General features: G+C 44.1%; 1 protein-coding gene across 1 annotated transcript in view; it reads left to right on the forward strand.

The window, feature by feature from the left end:
• LOC134346709 (complement C4-like) overlaps nt 1-25,306 on the forward strand; it is a 130,318-nt gene that overhangs the window by 58,194 nt on the left and 46,818 nt on the right. The window contains exons 15-22 of the mRNA XM_063048264.1: nt 3,612-3,738; nt 4,748-4,819; nt 8,863-9,057; nt 12,035-12,149; nt 14,978-15,048; nt 16,706-16,845; nt 18,473-18,682; nt 25,244-25,295. Coding sequence (XP_062904334.1) covers nt 3,612-3,738; nt 4,748-4,819; nt 8,863-9,057; nt 12,035-12,149; nt 14,978-15,048; nt 16,706-16,845; nt 18,473-18,682; nt 25,244-25,295 — 982 coding nt within the window. The remainder of the gene's footprint in view (nt 1-3,611; nt 3,739-4,747; nt 4,820-8,862; nt 9,058-12,034; nt 12,150-14,977; nt 15,049-16,705; nt 16,846-18,472; nt 18,683-25,243; nt 25,296-25,306) is intronic.

A 25,306-nucleotide genomic window follows, 5' to 3' on the forward strand; every position in this document is an offset into this window, starting at 1 on the left:
GTTACGATTCTACAGTTTTGCTGAGCATGCTCACAGGAAAGTGAATTTCAAGGTTGAATGTGGTGACAGATATGCACTCTGATAATAAATTTTACCCTAACTTTGACCTTTCCTCTCGGATCACATCTCCAGCACCCTCTTTCCCTTTCCAGCCTTTACATTAAAAACTATAAAACATTTTGATTTACGATGCACAGAGAAAGAAAATGAGAGCTGTAAATTCAAAGCAATGATAAATAATTGTAAAATAATTTCAAACCTATTGAAAGCTACAAATAAATAAATTAATGTATTTAATAGGAGTAAAAACAATGTTCATCAACAATTTTAGAATGTACATTAGTAGCCCAACTATTCACTACTTCATTGCTTTTTCACCTTTCAATGTGATGGATGGGCTTGGTGCAGTGATATGTATCAGCTTTTCAACATCAGGCTGAATGTCACTCAGGAGTCTCAGATCCCCATGTTCAGGAATTTACGGTCTGTTTCATTGCTTTGAGAGAAGTTGTGTGACTGCACTAAAACTGCTCACCAATAAATATGATGTTAGAAAGGCAATAAAAAACACCATGATCTTTCTTTCACAGTACATGATTGATTTAAGAGACTGTAACCAAAAGTCTAGATATGACTCTTTCGTGTCTCGGCTTCAGCTTAAAGTCATTGTGTAGTATGATCAGTTCTTCCTCCATCCTTCCTATTAATTCCTCATTACAAGTGTTCAGTAGTGGGTTACCCAATCTGGAATTTGAGTCCAGAGAAGAACCTGAAATCTTCCTGACATGTATTTATGCTACTCACTCAGGTGGGCAAAGTATACTTGAAGATCATCATCTGGTATTCTATCTCTTTCAACTCAGAGGGGCTCAGAAATTGGAAAAGGTCATGTGAGCCAATAGGGTTAACTTAGTCAGAAATATGGAGACGACTGATATGACTTTGATAAGATTCACATTAATTTCCTTGCAATTGAAGATTCATTTCATCAAACTTTGTGAATAATTCTGACAAATAAGCAATGTCATGCTCATATTCTTGAGTTGAATACTGAATGAAGTATTCGAGACTTCAAACAATTTTATCTAAGTTTCAAAAAGCGCATAAAAGCATCTCAGGCAGTTTCGTTTCGAGAGCCATCTGACTTCTGTGTTCAAGAGCAAGCATTCAAACTGTTCATCATTCTCAATACAATTTCTCTAAATAGTTGACTTGATTTTATATAACGCTGTGATAACAGCATTTAATGATTGTGTAGCCGATCACTGAAGTTTGTCAATTACACAGTGAATGGTAAATATGTCAGGTACAGCTGTTTCAAGGAAGTAATAATCCTTGGTGGCATCCTGTCAGTGATGATGCCACATCCATTGCACAAGCAAGAATGTTGGCGAGTCGAATGTTCTCTTTGAAAAATTGCTCAACAACCAAAAATATTGACTCTCCCTTCATACACGTTTCTAGTTCCCTTGCAAATAATCAAGTTCAGATTTCAAAATTGAAAGTAAATTTATGATCTAAGTATATATACAGCCCTGAGATTCATTTTCTTGTGGGCATTCATGGTAAAAAAAAACAAGAAACACAAACGAATCAATGAAAGACCACACCCTGTGGGACGAGCAAACAACCAATGTGCAGAAAAACAAAGCTGTGCAAATACAGAATGAAAGAGAAAAAAGTAATAATAAATAATATCGAGAACATGAGCTGAAAAGCCTTGAAAGTTAGTCCATAGTTTGTAGGGCAAGTGAAGTTGAGTGAAGTTATTCCCTCTGGTTCAAGAGCCTAAGGAGTAATAACTGTAACACGCACAACACGCTGGAGGAACTCAGCGGGTCGGGCAGCATCTGTGGAAATGAATAGTCAACGTTTCGGACCGAGACCCTTCGTCAGTAATAACTGTTCCTGAATCTTGTATTTTGGGTCCTGAGGCTCCTGTACCACCCACTTGTTGGCAGCAATGGGAAGAGGACATGGCCTGGATGTGGGAGTGGGGGTGGAGGAGAGTTCCTTGATGATGGATGCTGCTTTCCTACAACAGATCTCCATATAGATGTGCTTAGTTGTGGGGAGGGCATTACCCACGATGAACTAGGCTGTATCCACTACTTTTTGTAGGAGTTTCCATTCAAGGGCATTGGTATTTCCATGCCAGGCCATGATGCAACCAGTAAATATACCTTCCACCACAAAGTTTGTCAAAGTTTTAGATAATATGCGAATCTTCATAAACCTCTTCAAAAGTAGAGGCTCTGCTGTGCTTTTTTCATAATAATGCCTATGTGCTGGACCCAGGGCAGGTCCTAATAAATGATAGTACTCAGGAATATAAATTTTCCTTTCCACCTCTGATCACCCATAAGGACTGGCTCACAAACCTCTGGTTTCTTTCTCCTGAAGTCAATAATCAGCTCCATGATCTTGCTGACCATAATGTCATCTTTTATGAAGTGAACATAACCAAGAAATAAAGATTTGTTGCCTAGCAAAGTTGACTCATCCAAATGCAGAGCAAATTCTGTTGTCCTAAGTATATGTCTTCCACATTCTCAGACATTTCATCTACTCATCTTTGAACAGAGTTGTTGCTTAATGGAATCATTTTATTCATCTGATCCGGTGATTGTTTCTAATTGAATGGGGCTCTCCAGAATTACCAATGAACAATGAAGTGTTGTATGAAGCACACAACCCATCATTGTTTTGAACTGAAGAGTTTCCTGTTTTGGAAGGTTTTCACGAAGTGACTGAAAATAAGCCAAGTTCTTGTTTGTTTTATAACAGTGTATTCTCTTCAAATGTTAAAGCAGCCTGGACGGTTTCATTGCCTCATTTGAAAAAACTTTTTCACACAACAGACACACTGGCTTCTGTTGGTTGCTTGGGGCTGGTTCTTTCCGTTTCCTTGTGTAAGAAGGATCTCAAAACTAAAACACTAACTCTGTTTCCTGACTGATTGCATGTTTCCAGCATTTTTTGTGTTTCAATGTCAAATTAGCTTGTGTTAAACAAATCTGCATTTGGCCATCCTTCATACTTGTCCAAATGGAAAAGCTGAAAATGTTGGCAACATTCAGCAGTTAGGCAGCATCTCAGGAGGGAGCAACTGAGTTACTGTTTCGGTGTGAACTAGAACAGCAAGCGTAGTATATTTATGGGAATTTTGTGGCAGCACAGTTGATAGAATTGCTTCCTGTAGCAGCAGAGGCCTGGCTTCAATCCCAATCTCCAGCAATCTCCATGTTCTACCTGTGTCCACACGCGTTTTCCCTGGGTGCTCTGCTTTCCTCCTGCATTCCAAAGGTGTGCCAGTGGGTGGACTAATTGGTCACGACATATTACCCTGGTGTTTTGTTGAGTGATAGAAACTGAAGGAAAAGTGATGGGAATGTGGGTAGGATAAAAAATGGGCTTGAAGAAAGGTTAGAGGTTGAGGTCAGCGTGGACCAAAGGCAGAAGGGCCTGTTTCCATCTGCATCTGTCTATGACTCTGGTTAGTTAGCTGAGAGCTTCCTTCACTGAAGCTGTTAAAGATATCGTGAGATTGTAAAAGCACAATGTTATTACTGTTCTGTTCTCACCCCTTTGGGAAACATGTCTCTGTTCAGGTCTTTGAACAGATGAACTCTTATGACCTTGGCTGCAGCTTTGGAGGAGGGGCTGACAATGTTCATGTCTTTATGGATGCCGGACTGACTTTTATTTCCAATGCCGCCACCTCAAAGCTTCGAGATGGTAAGTCAAGTTAATGGAGGATATGGCAGCTTCAGTGGGTGTTAACGGAAACAAGTAAGCATTGACAGAAATCAATAACAACTTTTGTGAAAAATCTGATAATTCAGCATCCTAGATTCCAGAATGTCAGGTGTTCTAGACTATTGTATGTTAATTCCATTGAAAATCAATTGCACTTTTAATTCAAGTTGCTCAACAGTGCAATAAATTTCCTGTGATCATGTTGAGTTTAAAGGGAGGAGAAATTCTACAAGAATTCTAGATCCTGGTTCCAAACCCACCCATGTTCCTGACTCCTGGTGTTCTAGAAGTACACATCCCAGCTCCATCACACTCCCCAGCTCACACTCACAACTAATGAGTGAGCCGGATGTCGGTCCATCAGATTTTCCAAACAATTGGATAGAACAGAGAACAGTACAGCACAGAAAAAGGTTTTTCAGCCCACAGTATCTGTGTCAAACACAATCCCAAATTAAACAAATTTTATACTGCCTGTATAAGATCAATATTGTTGGCATCCCATTCATATTCACATGTTTATCTTAACCCTTCTTAAGCACTTAGAATATTTCTTCTCAGGGCACCCACCGCTCTGTGTAAAATACTTGCCCTGTGCATCTTCTTTAAATGCATGTCTCCTAGTCTAGCATTTGACATTTCTACCTTGGCAAAATGATTCTGAGTTAGGTTTTCCTTCCTTATTCAGACATCTGTTGAATTGTGCCGAGGTGGTTGACACAGATACACAGCGGTGTTCCAAACACTTTCAGACTAGGGTACAGTGGCTATGCATCATGTGGAGACAGAAGAGATTTAGTTTAATTTGGTATTGTGTTTGACACAGACATCGTGGGCTGTAGGTTGTGTTCCTATTCTTTACCGTTCTATGATTTGGTACAGGACGGGGAGGAGGATAAAATTGACCAGGTATTGTATACTGCTGGATATCTATAGCCTGGAGGTTTCAGAATTGTTTTTCTAATTCACTGTCATTGCTTCCTGACAGGGTATTTCTGCCAAACAGACAGCAAGAGGACAAAGCGATCACTTGATATCCAAGCACAGTACATGGGAAAATGTAAGGAAGGAGTAATGAATTCCACAGAATTGTTCTCTCCTGAAATGTTAACTCCTCACAGACCTTCTCCTGCACCCCACTGTTGCCCTCTGTTGCGATTTTCACTTTAATCTTCTCCCTATCACTCTTCCTCACTTATGATCGACTCATCAAAACACCAAAATTTATTAAAACATAAGAACATAAGATCTGGGAGCAGAGTTAGGTCATTCGGTCCATCAAGTCTGCTCCACCAATCCAATGTGGCTGATTTATTAACCCCCTCAACCCCACTGTCCTGCCTTCCCCCTGTGACCCTGATGAATCAAGAACCCAGCAACCTCCACCTTAAATATAGCCAATGACTTGGTCTGCACAGCCATCTGTGGCAATGACTTCCACAGATTCACCAACCTCTGGCTAAAGAAATATTTTCTCATCTCTGTTCTAAATGGATGTACCTCAATTCTGAGGATGTGCCCTCTGGTCCTAGAGTCGCCTACTATAGGAAACATCCTCTCCACATCCACTATTCAGATCTTTCAATATTCAATAGGTTTCAATAAGATCTCCCTTCATTCTTCGAAACTCCAGTGAGCTCAGGCCCACTAACAAGTAAAAATAAACTGGATATCTAAAATAAACAAAAGGTGCTGGAAGTACTCAGCAGTCTGGCAGCATCTGAGTGAGAGTCTGAGAATTGTTCCATCAGAACTGTTCTCTCCTGAAGCGTGAACTCCTCGCAGACTGTCTCCTGCGGCCCACTGTTGCCCTCTGTTGCGATTTTCACTTTAATCTTCCCCCCTCCCATCAATCTCCCTATCACTCTTTCTGACTTGTACCTACATTTCACCAGCCCGTTCTTGCTCTACCCCTCCTCTTCATTTCTTTTTTAAACTAGCTATCACCCCTCTTCTCCCTGTCCAGATTCAGGATCTCTCCACCGGAAGGGTTAACTGCCGATATCCCCCCACAGATACCCACTGTGTTGCTCCAGCAGCTCATTTTGTTTGTGATCCAGATTACAGCACCTGCAGCCTCTTGCATCTCCTCACAGATCCTGCACATCCTGATCGGCAGCTCCAGTATTTCAGAGATTGCTAGTTAATGCTCCTGGCTGTCATGGGAATTACTGGCATGGTGTACAATGAGTCAGTAAGAGATAATGTCAGTGATGCTCAATTCAAAGCCAAAAACTGCAAATTAACCTTGTCATGTTCCGTGGTTCCCAGCACCGATTCCTGTGTTCCTGTGAAACAAATGCAGTCCTTCACTATCACCCTCAGCTTCCCATCACTGGGATAATTTTGGACCCAAAATACAAACTTGCCCAGGATCCTGTGAGCTTTGGACCAGCCTCTCATGTGGGATCTTGTCGGAAGCCTCACTAAAATCCATATCAATTTCACGACCTTCCCTGACATTTTATTTAGTCCACATTCACACATTCAATCAGATTGGTCGGGCAAGATACTTCTTAATGAAGCCATGAGCAGGTTCATTGAGATATAGAGCAAGGAAAGCAGGCCATTCAGCCCAACTCATCCATGCTGGCCAAGCTGCCTAACTGGTTTGTCTGTTTTTGACCCACATCCTGCTAAATCTCTCTTATCCATGTAGCTGTCCAAATATCTTTTAAATGTTGCAGATGGCCCTGCCTCCACCACCTCCTCTGGCGACTTGTTCCAAATACTCAACACCATTTGTTGCCTCTTATGTCCCCTTTAAATCTGTCCTTTCTCAGTTAAAACCTACACACACTAGTTTTAGACTCCCTAATGAACAGAAAGGATTGTGTCTGTTCACCTTATCTATGCTCCTTTTTTTTATAAACTTCTAAGAGTTTACTCCACAATCTTCCACACTCCAGGAAGGAAAGTCCCTTAGCTTATCCAGCCTCTCCTTGTCATTGAAACCCTAAAGATCTAATAACATGCTTACAAATGTTACTAGCATGGGTGGAGCATTGGCTGGTCAGCAGAAAACAGAGAGTGGGAATAAAGAGATCCTATTCTGGCTGGCTGCTGGTTACCAGTGGAGTTCCACAGGGGTCGGTGTTGGGACCACTGCTTTTTACGATGTATGTCAATGATTTGGACTATGGTATCAATGGATCTGTGGCTAAATTTGCCGATGATACAAAGATAGGTGGAGGAGCGGGTAGTGTTGAGGAAACAGAGAGCCTGCAATGAAATACAATGTTGGAAAACGTATGGTCATGCACTTTGGTGGAAGAAATAAACAGGCAGTCTATTATTTAGCTGGAGAGAGAATTCAAAATGCAGAGATGCAAAGAGTCTTGGGAGTCCTTGTGCAGCATACCCTAAAGGTTAACCTCCAGGTTGAGTCGGTGATGAAGAAGGCGAATGCAAAGTTGGCATTCATTTCTAGGGGTAAAGAATATAGGAGCAGGGATGTGATGCTGAGGCTCTATAAGGCACTTGTGAGACTACACCTGGAGTATTGTGTGCAATTCTGGGCTCTTTATTTTAGAAAGGATATACTGACATTAGAATGGGTTCAGAGAAGATTCACAAGAATGATTCCAGGAATGAAAGGGTTACCATATGAGGAAGCTCTTGGGCTGTATTCCTTGGAGTTCAGGAGAATGAGCGGGGGATCTCATAGAAACATTCCGAATGTCAAAAGACCTGAACAGATTAGATATGGCAAAGTTACTTTCCATGGTAGGGGATTCTAGGACAAGAGGGCACGACTTCAGGATTGAAGGACGACCTTTTAGAACTGAGATGCGGAGAAATTGCTTTAGTCGGAGGGTGGTAAATCTCTGGAATTTGTTGCCACAAGTGGCTGTGGAGGCTATGTCATTGGGTGTATTTAAGATAGAGATAGACAGGTTCTTGATTAGCCAGGGCATCAAAATGTATGGGGTGAAGGCAGGAGAGTGGGGATGACTGGAAGAATTGGATCAACCCATGATTGAATGGCAGAACCGACTCAATGGGCCAAATGGCCTACTTCTGCTCCTATATCTTATGGTCTTATGGTCTTAAATCAGTTTTGTTCCCTTTCCTGGTTAATGACATCCTTCATACAGTATGGTGACCAGAATTATCCACAGCACTCCAGATGTGACCTTACCAACATGTTGAATGTCTGCAACATGACATCCCAACTCTTGTACTCAGTATCCTGACTGATGAAGGCAAACATTCCAAATACCTTCCTCACCACCCTTGCCTGTGTGGCCTCTTTGAGGGAACAAATACTTGCACCAGAGTGCCCCTTTCTTCTCTAACAATCATGAGGACCCTCCCATTGATTGCTCTAGTCCTGCCCTGTTTTGTCTATTCAAAATGCTACTCTTCACATCGACCTGAATTAAACTGCGTCTGCCATTCCCCAGCCCACTGGCCCAATTGATCATGATCCCAAAATCAATCTTGGATAATTTTCTTCACTGTCCACTACACAAGACATGTTAGAGTGATTTGCACACTGACCATCATGGCATCCAAATCATTGATACAAATTATAAAAAAACCTGAGTGCAGCACCATTCCCTGCAACACAGCTTTCTTCATCCTGAACCCATTAGTCCAGGGCGAAGGAAGCCATTTGGGTGCAGAGTGGGTGGCCATTGTTCATTGCCAGTGATGTCCCTGCAAATGTAACAAAGTTCAGGATCTTGAACAATTTGCCTTGATGGAGTTGTAGTGGGAGCAATGTAACTTTGAGATGGGCTCACAGTTAACCTCACCCAAGGGTGCATATTGAACTCTTCCTCTCCAAGTTAAACAGCATTGCACATTACAACAGTATCAGCAACTGAGTTCCTCCTACCCCCAACACACCATATGTTGGGTCTTAGTCTATACGGAGCAGGATTATACAAGTCCACAGAGAGATATTGATGTTGCAAGGAGCAGGGGCATGACTGGACACCCAGGGTATGCTTCCCCAACTTTCCTTGACGCCCTTAGGCAAATGGCATCTCTTCAAATTACAGCTGCATTCTGGTTTGATTGCCCCTCCATACAGAAGAGCAGAAGTAGATGAAGCATCAATATGCACCACCCAACATGACTTTGTTTGCCCCTCAGTGAGCCACTACACCAACCAGGAATTGTACAAGTGCTGCTCGGACGGCATCAACTTGATCCCGATGAAGAGGAGCTGTGAGGACCGGGCAAAGAGGGTGAAGAAGGAGGAGTGTCGGAAGGCTTTTCTTGACTGCTGCGAGTATGCAGCCGCGCTGAGGAAGAACCAGTCCTATGTGGTGGATGCAGTGGGCAGAAGTAAGTGTACTCACCCTGGTCAATGTTTCCTAAAATGCACCAGAGGAAAAGGTATTTCATGCTCCTGGGATCTTTCTGCTGGGGAGATGTAGGGAGGGAAGTCATTTCACTAGAGATTTGTGGTTCGGGGGTGGGGATGGGGGTAGGTGGCCAATCAGGTGCCTATTACTAAACAGAAAGTTGGGACAGTGCATAGAATCAGACATAATTTCAGCCACCTACACAGTGACGAGCAGATGTTGTAGTCAATGGATATGAATAATAATTGGCAAATGTAGTCATTGTAGTCAACAGATACTAATAGGGGTTGGGGATTATATTGCCATCAATAAATATCAGTGGATTGGGATTGTATTGTAGTCAATGGAGTCAGATGTTGGGAGGGTTTTGTAATCAGTATAAGCAGAAGCTATCAGTATTTCCTGAGGATAGGAATCAATTGTAGACGATGGATATAGGTGTGGATTGTAGACAATGGAAAATGATATGGGTGAGGATTGTAGACAATAGAAAATGATATGAGTGGGATTGTAGTCAATGGATAATGATATGAGTGGGGATTGTAGTCAGTGGAAAGCCATATGGGTGGGGATTGTAAACAATGGATAGTGATATGGGTAGGGTTTGTAGACACTGGATAGCGACATGGGTGGGATTGTAGAAGATGGATAGCAATATGGGTGGGATTGTAGACAGTGGATAGCAATATGGGTGGGGATTATAGAAAATGGATAATGATATAGGTGGGATTGTAGAAAATGGCTGGCAATATGGGTGGGATTGTAGACAATGGATAGCGATATGGATGGGATTGTAGACAATGGATAGCGATATGGGTGGGATTGTAGACAGTAGATAGCGATATGGGTGTGGTTTGTAGTCAGTGGATAGTGATATGGGTGGGATTGTAGACAATGGATAGCGATATGGATGGGATTGTAGACAATGGATAGCGATATGGGTGGGATTGTAGACAGTAGATAGCGATATGGGTGTGGTTTGTAGTCAGTGGATAGTGATATGGGTGGGATTGTAGACAGTGGATAGCGATATGGGTGGGGTTTGTAGACGATGGATAGCGATATGGGTGGGGTTGTAATCAGTGGATAGCGATATGGGTGGGGTTTGTAGACGGTGGATAGCGATATGGGTGGGGTTTGTAGACGATGGATAGCGATATGGGTGGGTCTGTAGATGGTGGATAGCGATATGGGTGGGGTTTGTAGACGGTGGATAGCGATATGGGTGGGGTTTGTAGTCAGTGGATAGCGATATGGGTGGGGTTTGTAGTCGGTGGATAGCGATATGGGTGGGGTTTGTAGACGGTGGATAGCGATATGGGTGGGGTTTGTAGTCAGTGGATAGCGATATGGGTGGGGTTTGTAGTCGGTGGATAGCGATATGGGTGGGTTTGTAGACGGTGGATAGCGATATGGGTGGGGTTTGTAGACGGTGGATAGCGATATGGGTGGGATTGTAGACAGTGGTTATGAAGACTGAGTGAGGATTTCAGTCACTATTAAGTGGTGGATATCAGCACTGGATATGGATTGTTTTCAGTTGTGGTGAATGTATACTGATATTGGATGGAAATTATATTGTAGTTGAAGAATATCAATGTCTGGATTGATATTTCAATTGGGTAAGTTTGAGGGGTAAGTTTTTCACCCGGGGGTCGTGGATGCCTGGAATGCACTGCCTGGTATGGTGGTAGTGGCAAATACATTAGAATCTTTTAAGAGATGTTTGGATAGACATATGGATGTAAGGAAGATGGAGGGATATGGACATGGTGTAGGCAGGAAAGATTAGTGTTTGGGAGTTTTTGATTAGCTTTTTAGCTGGTTCAGCCCAACATTGTGGGCCGAATGGCCTGTTCCTGAGCTGTACATGACTACATTTTACATCTGGTTCATACTCTTGTAAGTATTTGATAGGGATTTCAGCCGTTATGGTCATTGGGTACCAATACTGAGAACTGATCATAAGCCAAACTGCTTGCAAGTCAGAAATGAAGAATAGTGTGAGGCAGAGGATCATGGAGACATTGAAGAGAAGAGAGTGAGCAGGCATGTAAGAGCTCCCACCAAATGCCCTCACTTATTCAGGGACTGACGGAAAGTATCTACTCTGCACTCCCAGCTCTGCTCGGCTTCACCCAGGAACCGACCGATGCAGCTTTGGGTGGGGAGAGACACCACAGGGAGATGCCCTGTTGCCACCAGTCTGAAGATGTTGCAGCCCTGCTAGGGGGGGGGGGAAATACACATTCCTTCCATCCTGCTAGTATCGCAAACACTATGCATGGTGTTCTATAGATCGGGTGTCTATAAACCAGGGAGAACCTGTAATACTGTATGATAAATGTACCAACGGTATTATTATGATGTCTGCTAAAGAGTCAGACAGCACAGATAGAATCCCCACTAAATATTGATCATCATTCATTACAGTACAATCCCCACCCAGCACTGATATCCATTGACAATCCAAATCCAATATCAGCATCGATAGCCTACAATCCCCATCTAGTATTCATAGCCACTGCCTATAGAGACTACAACCGCACCCAACACTGACATCCATTAACCACAATACAATTTACGCCCTGCTTTGATAACCATTGACCACGATGACTTTTCATGCTGGAATGCAGAGGAAGTTCAGTCAGACCTGAGGTGGGTAAGCTTTTGGATATTGGAGAAATAGTTGAAGATTGGAGGAAAGTGACGCTGAGGTACAAGATCAGCCAAGATCTTTGTGGACTGCTAGAACAGGGCCAGGGAATGGAATGGTGAATTCAAGCTCTGATCTCTTATTTTATTAAGAATATTTTATTAACTAGCTTTTGGGAGTTATTTCAGTGGGTCTATCTATATAGCAGGAATGTCAAAGAATACAACTGTGCAGCTGTTTTTGAGATAAATTGATTGAAACTACCTGTAAATTAAACTCAGCAATGAAATATTAATTATAGCATCTGGCAGTGATGAGGAGGACTATTTTGATGAGTCTCAGATCAAAATTCGCAGTGCGTTCAAACACAGCTGGCTTTGGATGACGTCTCCTCAAATAAAGAACAGGATCTACAGGTACGTCTCCACTGTTCTCCGCCTGCTAGGCTCCCTTCCCTCTGCTCTCGTCAACATCTTCAACCAATGGGGATGTCTCTGGAACACTGAACCACAGTGGACCAGGCCATTATCAAGCAAGACCTAGTGATCGCACTTCAAAACATCACACACCACGCTGAAGTGTAATTATATCACTAATCATTCTTCATGCTGCTGTTTTTCATCCTCGACAAGAATAGCTGGTTAGGCACAAAGAGGCACAAGTACCTTTTCAGGTCAGTTAGAAACATATATGTGATTCACACCATTTGGTTAACTCAAGCTTGCAACTCCTACAAGAATAACTGTCCATGGTCCTGATTGCAACATATAATGAAGCACGGGGAAAAATTTGCATTGCAAGCCATCCGTGCAAATAATTTCATTGCAAAGAGCACATTGAGGCAGTACATAGGAGGACAATAACAGAGTGCAGAAATATTACAGAGAAAGTGCAGTTCGGGCAGACAATAAGCTGCAAGGCCATAAGGAGGTAGATTGTGATGTTAAGAGTCCATCTTATCATTCTAGGGGACTGTTCATTAACAGAGGGATAGAGTTATCTTTGAGCCTGGCAGTATGTGCTTCCAATGGTGTGTATCTTCCACCTGATTTTGGAGCTGGCATGAAGACAGACTGTCTGAAGTGGATTGGGCCTTTGAATACATTGTTGCTGAGGTAGTAAAAAGTGTAGGCAGAGTCCATAGTAGGGATGCAGATCTCTGCACACAACTCTGCAATATCTTTGAATGGCAACTGCTCTGTTTTGGGCAGGGTGCTTTCTACAGTGCATCGGTAAAAATTGGTGAGGATTGATGGGAGCATGTCGAATTTCTTTAGCCTGCTAGATGTTGATGCACTTTCTTAGCTGTGGTGGTACGTGGTGTGCTGAACTGTCACAGAATACCTTGGATCAGCAGTTCACAATGGCCAGATGTTCGCCATTGATCACAATGAAATCTGCACGTTTCCAACGTGGGATCATCAGCTCCCAACGCTGGAATTTTCAGATTTACTACACCCTTCTTATTCCCTTTCATCATCAGTTCCAATGATTGTGTTTGGATTTCATTGATTCTGGCTGATTTGCCTAGCCTCTCCCCACTTCCCACTAGACCTGGCCCAAGGCTACAGGCATCTGTACTTCATCGCTCTTCCAGCAAAGAACTTATTTCTTCTGGTCAGTTCCAAGCTGCTCGAGCCACTGGCAGGGCCGAGCTTACCTTTGTTCACAGACAAATTGTTTCCTAATTTTGCAGTACCCAGTCAATACCAGAGTTTCCCCTGAGAGCGTGGTGGGAGGTCCTTCCCAGGAAGCACAGCAGTTCAAGAAGGCTGCTCACTAACCCGCCCCCCCCCAACCCCCAACAGACTTTCTGAATGGAAAATACTGCTAGGTAATAGATGTTGGACTGACAGCACTCCCAAGGTGGGTTACAGCTTTGCAATAAATTTATCGTTCATTGTCTCCTGAATGTTAATGCAATAATGACCAAGCAGAGGTCAACCGATACTTGGGACATGAGAGGAAATGAGAAGTTAGTGGGGGTAAACAGGAAAGTGGAGACAATTGTATCTTCAATGTTCTTATTTAGTGGTAGAATAGGCTAGAGGGACCGAGTGGCCTACTTCTGCTAAATTTTGTAAATAGTGGAAGTTGGTGAAGGGGCAAGCACTCTGATAGGAGGAGTTAATGTTCAGATGTGAGCTCACCAGAAAGACCTCACCACCTACTCTGCAATGTTATAGAGTCACAGAACAATATGAGACAGATACACACCACCTGGCCCAACCAGTTCCTGCTGTCCAAAGCACCCACCCAACTAGCCCCAATTTCCTCACTTGAGGAACCTCTGTTCTATTCCACTTTCGTGTCCTGTCATTCACAGTTTAAGTCCTCTGCTGGTTTGACTTTCCAAAATGCATCACGACACACTAGCCTGTATTGAAATCCATTTACCACTCCGCAATCACTTCCCAAACTGATCGAGATTCCTTGCTAATGTAATTCCTTGCTAAAATAATTTACCTGGAGTTCATATAGAATCTGTACTGTGCCCAGACAGAAGGTGAGGTGCTTTTCCTCAAGTGTAGGAATGCATCCAACAAATGCTGATGAGGGAAAGATTTCAAACAACAGCGGCCATATCAATTTTAATTCCCCAACCCTATCCCACTCTGACTTCCTGTGCTGTGATACTGAGGCCAAAACCAACTTGAAGAAGAGCACCTCACCTTCTGTCTGCGCAGTGTTCAGCCTCCATATGAACTTCAGGTAACTCACTTTCTGTGTGCCAGAATGGACCAATTCTGCCCCCAAGTTATCCCCCTGTGACATTGGCTGAGATTTGTTCTCTAATTACCACCGCTCTGCATTTCTCAGATTTGAAATTCCTTTCTTTGTATTGCCATCTCGTCTTTGGCTTCAATTGATAGCTTTTGTTCATGTTATCTCCCTCTATCCATCTCCATTAACCCTAACCCATTCCCTGGCTATAGCCTATCCTGACAGCTGTCCTGCCTTCTCCCTATCAGAGATATTCCCTTTGTCCTATCCACCTCCATCCCAAATTCTCCACAAAACCATTTTCTCTTCTTCCCAGTTCTGATTAAGTGACTTCAACCTGAATCACTAACACTGCTTCTCTCTCCACAGATGCTGACTGACCAGCTGAGTCATAGCGTTTTTTTGATTTTATTTCAAAGTTGCAACAGCTGTAGTGTTTTTAAATGCTATTTTTTTTTTGCCGTCCTGTATGTATCATCCCAGGTGCGTAATGGCTATTTATGTTCTCCTGTGTTCATAGGCAGAGACTTGACATTCCTGATTCCATAACCACCTGGGAAATTCAGGCAGTTGGGCTGTTTGATAATAAAGGTGAAAAGCTTTTTTGTCCGACTTTTTGAACCAATTGATGCATTAAATTACTTTGCACGTGTTTAAGAGAGGAGTCTGTCCTCTTCACCACAACATTGTAAAGCAGTGAAGTAATGTAAAACCCTGATAATCCAGCATCCAAATTGCTCATATAACCTGATAGTCTGGGTTTTCGGTTTACTGAATGGTCCGATGCAAGCAGGGCTAGCTATTGTGGGCAGGGTAAATTGTCAGAGCTGAGGCTGGGTTCCAGCATACCAGTGGTCAGGGGCATGGGTAGGTTGGCGTTTGGCACTTTGGAGAGTCTCTGTGTCCCCACGCTCTTTAAACTGACAGGTTCACTGTAAAACGTTTTATACTAAAGTGTGCCATGCATATTAACATATGTATTGACAAGCCCTATTGACATCAATGGATCTGTGGTTGAGAGGATGAACAGCTTTAAATTCCTCAGCATACACATCACCGAGGATCTCACGTGATCTGTCCATACTGGCTGTGTGGTGAAAAAAGCACAACAGCACCCCTTTCACGTTAGTTGAAGAAGTTTGGCATGAGTCCCCAAACCCTAATGACTTTCTACAGGGGCACAATTGAGAGCATCCTGACTGGCTGCATCACTGCCTGGTATGGGAACTCTACTTCCTGCAGAGAGAAGTGTGGACAGCCCAGTGCATCTGTAGATGTGAACTTCCCACTATTCAGGACGTTTACAGAGACAGGTGCATAAAAGGGCCCAAATCACCCCGACCACAAACTGTTCCAGCTGCTACCATCCAGGAAATGGTACCACAGCATAAAAGCCAGGACCAACAGGCTCCAAGACAGCTTCTTCCACCAGGCTATCAGACTGATTAACTCACGCTGATACAATTGTATTTCTATGTTATAATGACTGTCCTGTTGTACATACTATTTATTACAAATTACTATAAATTGCACATTGCACATTTAGACAGAGACATAATGTTAAGATTTTTACTCCTCATGTATGTGAGGAATGTAAGAAATAAAGTCAATTCAATAAAGTGAAATAAAATTACAGGGCTGTTAATGCGCAGAACATTCAATAGCTTTTAAAATTGACTAATCCACGACCACAAATGTACCGAGGTGCAGAATGAAGGACTTTTACGAAAATGGGATTGTAGTAGACTCTCAAAATGCAGAAACGTGTCCTTCGCCCCGCCTAATCCTTGCCAACCATCAGCTACCCTCTCATACCACTTTTTTTTTTTGCTTTCTCCCTACATTCCTATTAACTTCCCACAGATCCCACCACTCCTTGATACACTAGAAGCAATTTACAGCTGCCAATTAACTCACTGGCCCAGGTCTTTGAGATAATGAGAGAAAACAGGAGCAGTCGGGGGTGGGAATCCCACATGATCAAACTCTGGATATTTGGAGGCCAGTTTTGAACCTGTGTGTCTGGGGCTGTGCGGATTCAAATCCACCGCCGCACCTCTGTGATTCCCAATATAAAAATATTTAATGGCCTCATCAAATTTATTTCTGAATGCCAGTTTTTACTTATGCAGGAACTAATCAAACACCACTGGAACATTTCATAATTGTCTAGCATTTAATAACTTTTTCATCATGTGCATATTTTTGATATGCTTGTGTAAGCCCGTGTTTATTTCTCACATAAAAGGTTTTTGTGTGGCGGAACCAAAGCCGTTGAAAGTTTTCAAAAAGGTGTTCGTATCTTTACGGTTGCCTTATTCTGTGAAAAGAAATGAACAGTTGGAAGTGCGGGTGGTATTGTACAATTATCACAACAGGGAAATTGAGGTAAGACAAACGCCTTCAGCCTTCATCATTAGCATAGATATTGTCCCGTATCAGATTGATTGCAGAACACGGCAAGTGCGAATGCGGCCGGTTGATTGGCTCTCCTATGCGCGGTGGGGGTGGGGGGGATGGAGAATCATTTTCACATCGGCAGGCCTGTTTCATCGCTCCCACACTGCAGGTTACCCAGTGGCTACCGTTACTAACATGATTTAGTAACAGGTATGACGATCAGGAGGTTGGTGAATGGGCAGAACGAAGTCACCTGTCTTGCTTGGAAACAAAATGGAGCTTTGAAGTCTGCACAGAAGTATATCCGCTGTCATAACTGACTCTACAGCAAATGGAGTGAATCGGTAACCAATTTGAAGTAACTAAAGTAATTTGGAATGGCACAGAAAGCCAGATTCCACTCCTCAACTGTGCAGTAGGACAATCTACAAACCTGCAATTCATTGGGATATGGGGGGAAGTGGGAGCACATTGGGGAAACCAAGCAGTTACGGGGAGAACTTGCAAACTTCATTTGATACAGTGACCCAGGTTCATTCCTGATCTTCAAGGACCTGGCGATGAGAGTTAATGGGGGGGGGGGGAAGGGGTGATCTGGCGATGGATATAATGTACAGTATTCACATTTCCCAAGTGCATTTGAAAAAGTGCTACATAAAAGTCTGGTGCACTAATTGCGAGCCCAAGGTACTCGAGAAGTATGTTACAATGGAAAGAAAATGGTTACCACTTAGAAAATAGATTACAGTGGTCCTATTCATGCTGGAGGGTGTTACCAGTGGAGACCCATGCTTGGCTTAGAATTGATTACTGTTCGTATTAATTATGTGTGAGATTTTCAAGTTTGCCAATGATGCAAAATAGGTCGTTACGTTAATTAATGATGTCACAGGTGTTGTTCCAGTACTGGTCCATGTTGAAACTAACACCAGCTGATGTATCCCTCTCTTGCACCATCGTCTTTATGTTGAACTCTAAGACCATCCTGGGGACTTTGGAGCTGATCAACTCAGTCATTTTCACTTCAACCTCACCTCTCTCCCACCTACCCCACATCACAGAGCTCACCTTTATCCCTCTGGTCCAAGCTATACATTACATACTTGCAACGTCACTTTAAGAGGCCATTCTGCCCACTGGGGTTACGCTGGTTTCCAGTTGAGCAACCCCATCAGCCCTCCCCTCTCACTTCTCTGTAACCTGTCCACTCTCACACGCACATCACCCTGCCATCCCGGTTTACCTGCCACGAGCAGTGACAGAGAAACCAACCACATGTCTGTGATGTAAGAGGAAACCGGGAAAACCTGCAAACTCCACACGGACAGCACCTGAGGTCAGAACAAAGCAGGGTCATTGGAGCTCTGAGGCAACAGTTTTCCCCACTTCACACCATCTTGCTGTGCGCAAGATAGTGTCTGCAGCCCTGGCACCCAAGGAGTTCCTAGAATGAGCCTTGGATGATGTGAGGCTGTCGAGACGTAAGTCAGCGTTTATCCCACTTGGATTTGCTGTTACTACTCAGTTTGACATTCCTGGGAAGTTGTTGGTTTCTTGTTCCCGTACGGCAGAACCGTAGCGCTCTGCTGAACTAACTGTCCCCATTCGCTTCCAGCTGAAGGTGTATATGAAACCCGACAATGCTCTCTGCAGTCCTGCGACGGGTGACGACAAGGCAAGATCGCTGACCGTTAAAGGGAACTCTGCCTATCCTGTTTATTTCTCCATCGTCCCCTTGGAGATCGGCAACATTCCAATCACTGTCATTGCCTACAACAATGAATGGTCCATAAACGATGCTGTCACAAAATACCTCAAAGTGCTGGTGAGTACACAACCTCGAATGTACATTTTGCCATGCGCCTGTGATGCTGCTGCAAGATTTCACTGCATGCCTGCATGCATCTACTTTCATGTGTGACAATAATGTTGACTTTGACTTTCCTTCTGTTGCTAGTTTATCATTATGGATCCTGAATGGTTTCTGTCTGTAATCCATCGCCAGGATCTATTTACTTAGCGATACAGCGCAGAGCAGCCCCTTCTGGTTCTTTGAGCCCCTGACAAACCCGATTAACCCTAACCTAATCACGGGACACATTACAATGACCAGTTAACCTTCCTCTTTGGGACGGCTTTGGACTGTGGGCGCAAACCGGAGAATCCACGGACTCCACAGTGAGGACATACAGACTCGTTACTGAACTCCGAACTCTTGGAATGTGCCCTGCTGTAGTAGCATCGCGCTAACCACTACACTTTACTTGTTTGTTCGCTTCTGACAGCATTCAAATAACATTCTGTTGAATTTAAGAATTAATATAATAAGACAATAAGACATACAAGCAGAATTAGGCCATTCAGCCTGTCAAGTCTGCTCCTCAGTTTCTGAGGCCCTCCATTGATCCTGGTTGACCATGGATTTTGTGTCTTAGCTGTCTAAATGATAATCAAGCCAGAGAAGTACAATATGGAGAGCAAGCTGTTGCCCTTGTAGCAGCCCCCTCCACGCACCTGATGAATCCAAAGGAGCCTCAAACCCCAATACAGTTCAGCTCCAGGAGCATCACAGGAGTTACCAGTCACTGTTGAACTCAACATAGAACTGCCTTAGGGACTCCAACTGTGGATTTTTCCCTTAGGGCTTACTCTCCCAAAGTGTCCCCCATGAGTGGGTGTAGCCGTAAGGCAGTGGAGGTTTCAGAGCAGAGTTTTCCTTCTCCCAGGTGAGCTGCCAACCACAGCTGGCAAGCTCCCGCTGCCCAAAATGACAGGTTTTAAGGTGCCAGTAGCCCGCCTTTGCCCTTTCTTCTGTCAGCTGAAACAGTTCTGCTGGGTTCAATAGCTAAGCCACACATGAAGCCCAGGAGCTGGACTTGGGGCTGCCAGAGGCTATTTGAGTTGCATGCCTCTGGGAGCATTTAATAGGTAGCAGGAGCTTATCCCCAATATCTCCCCTGGCTATGACAACTGCCATGCCATCATGGCTGATTTATCATCACTCTCAACCCCACTCCCTTGTCTTCTCCCCATAACCTTCGACAGCCTTGCTAATTCTAAACTTATCAAGCTCCATGTTAAATATACCCAATGAAGTGGCCTCCACAGCCATCCTTCACAATTAATTCCACAGATTTTCCACCCTCTAACTAAAGAAATTCCTCTTCATCTCTGTTCTAAAGGGACAACCTGGTATTCCGAGGCTGCTCCCTCTGGTCCCAGACGCCCCTGCTATAGGAAACATCCTCCTCACATCCACTCTATAGTTTCACTGGGATCTCACTCTATTATTCTAAATTCTAGCAAGTACAGGCCCTGAGCCATTTATGTTCCTTGTACATTAACCCTTTCATTTGTGATTATTTTCGTGAACCTCCTTTGGACCCTCTCCGTCAGAATCAGAACCACCCCACCAACCTCCACGTCCAGCACATAATTCTCCGAAACTTACACCACCTCCAACTGCATCCCACCACCAAACACGTCTTTCCCTTTCCCCCCTCCCATTTTCTGCTTTCCACAGGGATCGCTCCCTATGCGACTCCCTTGTCCATTTGTCCCTCCCCACTGATCTCCCTCCTGGCACTTATCGTTGCATGCGGAACAAATGCTTCACCTACCCCTATACCTCCTCCCTCACTACCATTCAGGGTCCCAAGAAGTCCTTCCAGGTGAGGAGACACTTCACCTGTGAGTCTCTTGGGGGTCATATACTGTGTTCGGTGCTCCTGGTGTGGCCTTTTATACATCAGTGATGCCTGATGTAGATTTGGAGACTGCTTCGCTGAGAATCAACGCTCCGTCTCCCAGTGACCACCCATTTTAATTCCATTTTCCATTCCCATTCCGATATGTCCATCCATGGCCTCCTCCACTGGTGGGATAAGGCTACATTTAGGTTGGAGGAACAACACCTTATATTCTGTTTGGGTAGCCTCCAACCTGATGGCATGAACACTGATTTCTCAAACTTACAGTAATGCCTCCACCCACACCCCATTCACCATATCCCATCCCCTTTCCCTCTCTCATGTTATCTCCTTGTCCACCCATCGCCTCCCTCTAGTGCTCTACCCCCCCTCCCCTTTCTTCTTTCTTCCATGGACTTCTGTCTCTTTCAACAATCAACTTCCTAGCTCTTTGCTTCATCCCTCCCCCTCCAAGTTTCACCTAGCCTGGCTCATGACATTATGGAAGGCTTTATTGAACAGAAAGGGCAGGTTTTGCTGGGGGTAGGCAGGTGTTACTGTGGCCACAAATTGAAACCTCAGTTGCATTCCTGGTGCAATTAATGGTATCTCTTCCAAAGCTGAGAAGGGAATGGAGACATTTCAAAGTGGCAGTAGATTATCGTGGTATTACCAGTGTGCAAGTTCATAGCTTCTTCGAAAGAGGCCACATCAGTAGATAGGCTGGCAAAGAAGGCACAAAGGCTTGCTACCCTTCATCTACTGGGGCATTCAATGTAAAAATAGGAAGTTGTGTGGAGCTGCATAAAACACTGGTTAGGGCACATTTAGGCTATTGTGTGCTGCTCTGTTTGCTGTATAAAGCAAAGGAAGTGGAGGCTTTGGAGAACGTGCAGAAGAGGTTGATGATGTTCATTGTCTGGTTTAGATTATACTGCCTATGAGCAGAAGTTGGACAAACTTGGATCGTTTTTTTGTGGCGTGTCGGAGGCTGGGGGGAAGATGTCATAGAATTCTATAGATGTTTATGAAGTAGAAGAAGGGCAGGTAATCAGAGTTATATTGCTAGGGTGAGAATGTTAGTTACTAGAGGACTTAACGTTAACGTGAGGAGGAGAAAGGTTTAAAGATTTATGAGGGAAGTCCTTTACTCACAAGGGGTAGGTGCCTGGGAACTGCTGTCAGGATAAGCAGTGGAAGAAGATCTGATACTAACATTGAAGAGGTACTTGGATGGGCACGTGAACAGGCAGGGGGTGGAAGGTTATGGATCTTAATCAGAAAGGTGGAATTAGTCATGGTCAGCACAAACGCCCTGGTCTGAATGGTTTGTTTCTGTGCTTTACTGTTGCATGTTCTGTTGAGGACGTTGTTAACCAGCAAGCATTAGATGAGCAAAGACCCACCTTAACATAGAACATAGAACATAGAATAGTACAGCACAGTACAGGCCCTTCGGCCCACAAAGTTGTGCCAACCCTCAAACCCTGCTTCCCATATAAGCCCCCACCTTAGATTCCTCCATATACCCGTCCAGTAGTCTCTTAAACTTCACTAGTGTATCTGCCTCCACCACTGACTCAGGCAGTGCATTCCACGCACCAACCACTCTCTGAGTAAAAAAACCTTCCTCTAATATCCCTCTTGAACTTCCCAACCCTTACCTTAAAGCCATGACCTCTTGTATTGAGCAGCGGTGCCCTGGGGAAGAGGCGCTGGCTATCCACTCTATCTATTCCTCTTATTATCTTGTACACCTCTATCATGTCTCCTCTCATCCTCCTTCTCTCCAAAGAGTAAAGCCCTAGCTCCCTTAATCTCTGATCATAATGCATACTTTCTAAACCAGGCAGCATCCTGGTAAATCTCCTCTGTACCCTTTCCAATGCTTCCACATCCTTCCTATAGTGAGGTGACCAGAACCGGACACAATACTCCAAGTGTGGCCTAACCAGAGTTTTATAGAGCTGCATCATTACATCGCGACTCTTAAACTCTATCCCTCGACTTATGAAAGCTAACACCCCATAAGCTTTCTTAACTACCCTATCCACCTGTGAGGCAACTTTCAGGGATCTGTGGACATGTACCCCGCGATCCCTCTGCTCCTCCACACTACCAAATATCCTGCCATTTACTTTATACTCTGCCTTGGAGTTTGTCCTTCCAAAGTGTACCACCTCACATTTCTCCGGGTTGAACTCCATCTGCCACTTCTCAGCCCACTTCTGCATCCTATCAATGTCCTTCTGCAATCTTTGACAATCCTCTACACTATCTACAACACCACCAACCTTTGTGTCGTCTGCAAACTTACCAACCCACCCTTCTACCCCCACATCCAGGTGGTTAATAAAAATCACAAAAAATAGAGGTCCCAGAACAGATCCTTGTGGGACACCACTAGTCACAATCCTCCAATCTGAATGTACTCCCTCCACCACCATCCTCTGCCTTCTGCAGGCAAGACAATTCTGAATCCACCTGGCCAAACTTCCCCGGATCCCATGCCTTCTAACTTTCTGAATAAGCCTACCGTGTGGAACCTTGTCAAATGCCTTACTAAAATCCATATAGATCACATCCACTGCACTAGCCTCATCTATGCCTGGTCACCTCCTCAAAGAACTCTATCAGGCTTGTTAGACACGATCTGCCCTTCACAAAGCCATGCTGACTGTCCCTGATCAGACCATGATTCTCTAAATGCCTATAGATCCTATCTCTAAGAATCTTTTCCAACAGCTTTCCCACCACAGATGTAAGGCTCACTGGTCTATAATTACCCAGACTATCCCTACCACCTTTTTTGAACAAGGGAACAACATTCGCCTCCCTCCAATCCTCCGGTACCATTCCCATGGACAACGAGGACATAAAGATCCTAGCCAGAGGCTCAGCAATCTCTTCTCTCGCCTCGTGGAGCAGCCTGGGGAATATACCGTCAGGCCCCGGGGACTTATCTGTCCTAATGTATCTTAACAACTCCAACACCTCCTCTCCCTTAATATCAACATGCTCCAGAACATCAACCTCACTCATATTGTCCTCACCATCATCAAGTTCCCTCTCATTGGTGAATACCGAAGAGAAGTATTCATTGAGGACCTCGCTCACTTCCACAGCCTCCAGGCACATCTTTCCACCTTTATCTCTAATCGGCCCTACCTTCACTCCTGTCATCCTTTTTTTCTTCACATAATTGAGGAATGCCTTGGGGTTTTCCTTTACCCTACTCGCCAAGGCCTTCTCATGCGCCCTTCTTGCTCTTCTCAGCCCCTTCTTAAGCTCCTTTCTTGCTTCCCTATATTCCTCAATAGACCCATCTGATCCTTGTTTCCTGAACCTCATGTATGCTGCCTTCTTCCTCCTGACTAGATTTTCCACCTCACTTGTCACCCATGGTTCCTTCACCCTACCATTCTTTACCTTCCTCACCAGGACAAATTTATCCCTTATATCCCACAAGAGATCTCTAAACATCGACCACATGTCCATAGTACATTTCCCTGCAAAAACATCATCCCAATTCACACCCGCAAGTTCTAGCCTTATAGCCTCGTAATTTGCCTTTCCCCAATTAAAAATTTTCCTGTCCTCTTTGATTCTATCCTTTTCCATGATAATTATAAAGGCCAGGGAGCAGTGGTCACTGTCCCCCAGATGCTCACCCACTGAGAGATCTGTGACCTGACCCGGTTCATTACCTAGTACTAGATCTAGTATGGCACTCTCCCTGGTCGGCCTGTCCACATACTGTGACAGGAATCCATCCTGGACACACTTAACAAATTCTGCCCCATCTAAACCCGTGGAACTAATCAGGTGCCAATCAATATTAGGGAAGTTAAAGTCACCCATGATAACAACCCTGTTAATTTTGCACCTTTCCAAAATCTGCTCCTCTGTATCTCTGCTGCTACCAGGGGGCCTATAGAATACCCTCAGTAGAGTAACTGCTCCCTTCGTGTTCCTGACTTCCACCCATATTGACTCAAAAGAGGATCCTGCTACATTACCCACCCTTTCTGTAGCAGTAATAGTATCCCTGACCAGTAATGCCACCCCTCCTCCCCTTTTTCCGCCCTCTCTATCCCTTTTAAAGCACTGAAATCCCGGAATATTGAGAATCCATTCCTGCCCTGGTGCCAGCCAAGTCTCTGTAATGGCCACTACATCATAATTCCATGTATGTATCCAAGCTCTCAGTTCATCACCTTTGTTCCTGATGCTTCTTGCATTGAGGTACACACATTTCAGCCCTTCTACCTTACTGTCTTTACACCGTTTATTCTCCCTCTCTTTCCTCAAAGCCTCTCTATATATTAGATCAGGCTTTACTCCATGCACTTCTTTCACTGCTCTATCGCTCTGGGTCCCATCCTCCTCGCAAATTAGTTTAAACCCTCCCGAACCATGCTAGCAAACCTACCTGCAAGGATATTGTTCCCCCTTGAGTTCAGGTGCAACCCATCCAATCTGTACAGGTCCCACCTTCCCCAGAAGAGATCTCAATGATCTAAAAATCTAAAACCCTGCCCCCTGCACCAACTCCTCAGCCACGCATTCAACTGCCATCTCCTCCAATTCTTACCATCTCAATTCTTACCATCTCTAACCAGTACTGCTGCTGATCATAATGACAGGTGGTGTTGGTAAGTTTGTTTATTCATGTGGTTCCTCAATTCCTTATCTAGGGAGAAGGTGTCTTGAAGACTGAAGAGAAAAGCATCTTTGTTAATCCAAAAGGTGAGATTAGA

Source organism: Mobula hypostoma, chromosome 5 (genome assembly GCF_963921235.1).
Source record: "Mobula hypostoma chromosome 5, sMobHyp1.1, whole genome shotgun sequence".
NCBI lineage: Eukaryota > Metazoa > Chordata > Chondrichthyes > Myliobatiformes > Myliobatidae > Mobula > Mobula hypostoma.